The following is a 2,219-nucleotide window of genomic DNA, read 5'->3' as shown; positions in this document are numbered from 1 at the left end:
AGGTTCCTCGCAGAGGCAGAGCACTGGGGCCCAGGAGTTTCCATCCACCATGAACTCCCTCCCCCTCTTCTCCTCCCACACCACCTGCTGAGCTGTTGGCACCCGTAGGACCTGGATCACTGCTGTGCTGGCCAGCCATTTTTTTCTTATTGTGCTTCACAGAAGGAAGTTCATCCACGTGATTTTTTGCATTGCCCACAAAGGGTGGGTACAGTGTGTCCTGTGGTGAAAAGCTTGTAGGTTTTAGTCATCCCCACACTGCTGCTATTCTTGAGAATTGTCCCCTCCACTCCCACGCCACGAAAAGCCTGAAACTTTATTTATGTAGGATTGCAGTCTATATAACAACGAGCCTTGGAGAGGTGGCCATGTAGCTCCTGAATGTGTTATACTCTGGAGACCTTTTCCAAAAGGCTGCAGAGACATTATTTCGCCCAGGCGGCCATGAGTCACACGGCACCTCCAGCCCGGGTTACATCTGGGTAGGCCTGCTTTTTAAATACTCTGGGTGGGAAGCACTTTGAACCATAAAGGGACACCAAAAGACCATTGCTATGGAGACTGCGCCTCCGCTGTCCGTTTGTCTGAGTTCTCTTCCCTGACTGCTTGGCATCCCCGGGGAGTCTGCGGCTGGCAGCTTTGGGGCTGGGGCCTGGGCGCCATAGCGCGGGGAGGTAGCCCCCTGGGGACAGGAACGCTGGGCCAGATCCAGCGCAGGAGATTGCCGCCCAGGGTTGGGCACCGCCGGTGCGCAAGTTGGGGGTGGGGGTTCTCGGAGTGAGCAGCGCCCCCGCCCTCGGCTTGCGGGGACCACGTGCGAGAGCGGCGCGTGGGGCTCCGGGCGCGCAGCCGCGGCGGGTGACGGCTCGGCGTCCCCGGGGCCCTGGGTACCGGCGGGTGTCTGTGTGCGAGTCCGGGTGCGTGGAGGGGCTCCGAGCCCCCTGCCAGCTGCGACAGCGTGTGTGTGTGTGTGTGTGTGTGTGTGTGTGTGTGTGCGGCCTTGGCCCTGCGCGGGCGAGCGCGCGCGCGCCCGTGCGGGGTGTGTGTGTGAGTGTGTGACAGTGTGTGTCAGGTGACTCGGGTCACGCAGTCTCTCTCCCTCCTCCTGGAGGAACTGCCGCGCTCCGGCTGACTCCTCCGCCGGCGGGCGGGCGGGCGGGGGGCTTCAGGCGCTCCGGGAACGCGGAGGGACTGGGCGCCTCCCGCCGCGGGGAACGCGCGGCCCCCGCTTCCGCCGGCTCCCGCGGGGCTCCAGACAAAACCTCGGTTCAGAAATAGGTGCGGGCGCCCGGCGAGGAAGCTTGGCCCTCACCCGGGACCCCCAGCGCTCCTGGGACGGCCGCCAGCCGGCGCGATGAGCCAGGTGCTGGGGAAGCCGCAGCCGCAGGACGAGGACGACGAGGAGGAGGAGGAGGAAGATGAGCTGGTGGGGCTAGCGGACTACGGGGACGGGCCCGACTCTTCGGACGCCGATCGGGACAGCGGGACGGAGGAGGGGGGTGAGCGTACCGCCGCACACGCCCTGGGCTCCCCTGCCCTTCCCTCGGTGTCCTCCCTGCCTCGGCCGGGTCGGGCCGCCGATCTGCAAGGCGTCCGGGTAATCAGAGTTGAGGGATGGGGGTTGGGAGGGGCGCCAGAGGAGGGATTTGGAGCTGCAAAATGGGGGACCCCGGTGTTGGTGGCGGAGGCGTGACCGGGGTCGGAAGGGAAGGAGGAACGCGCTCTCCTGGTCCCTTGCAGAACCGGTGCCTTGCAGGCTCTCTGTTTGGAGAGGGGAGGGGACGCAGGCGCGCCTTGGGACCTCTCCTTCAACGCTGCTGTTGAAGCCCGGGTCGGATATCGAGGCTAAAAAAAGGCCGCCGGCCACAGCGTGACTGGCAGGGTCGTCGGCAGCTGCGAGTGTCAATCTGGCTCCGCGTCGCCGCGGGAGAAGTCCTGGGACTGCCCAAGTCTGCGGCTGGGGGAGGTGTATGCAGGCCCGGTGGATGCGAGAGTCGCTTGGTGGCCGCAGGTTTCTCAGGATCCAGGCAAATATTGTTAGGACACCTTATCTGCGCTCAGTGTCACCACCTGGACTGGCGGTGCGTGCCCGGGAGTGAGCGCAGGGCGGGGGAATCCTTTGCCACTAAAACAAATTCTTTCCCGTTCAAGAAATGGGTTTTAGCAGTCGTTCAGCCCGTGGGGGCTGCTGCATTTTATTCTTTTTTTTTTTTTTTTTT

General features: G+C 63.6%; 1 protein-coding gene across 1 annotated transcript in view; it reads left to right on the top strand.

Annotated features, from left to right (window-relative positions):
- The first annotated feature begins 1,159 nt into the window (after window positions 1-1,159).
- The window catches only part of RRAGD (Ras related GTP binding D), a 43,323-nt gene continuing 42,263 nt past the window's right edge, over window positions 1,160-2,219 (top strand). The window contains exon 1 of the mRNA XM_003797518.2: window positions 1,160-1,499. Coding sequence (XP_003797566.1) covers window positions 1,355-1,499 — 145 coding nt within the window. The 5' untranslated portion in view covers window positions 1,160-1,354. The remainder of the gene's footprint in view (window positions 1,500-2,219) is intronic.

The sequence above is a fragment of the Otolemur garnettii genome, unplaced genomic scaffold (genome assembly GCF_000181295.1).
Source record: "Otolemur garnettii isolate 467f Iridium unplaced genomic scaffold, OtoGar3 scaffold00118, whole genome shotgun sequence".
NCBI lineage: Eukaryota > Metazoa > Chordata > Mammalia > Primates > Galagidae > Otolemur > Otolemur garnettii.
The sequence above is the reverse complement of the archived record's forward strand: the minus strand, read 5'-3'. Positions and strand labels throughout refer to the sequence as shown.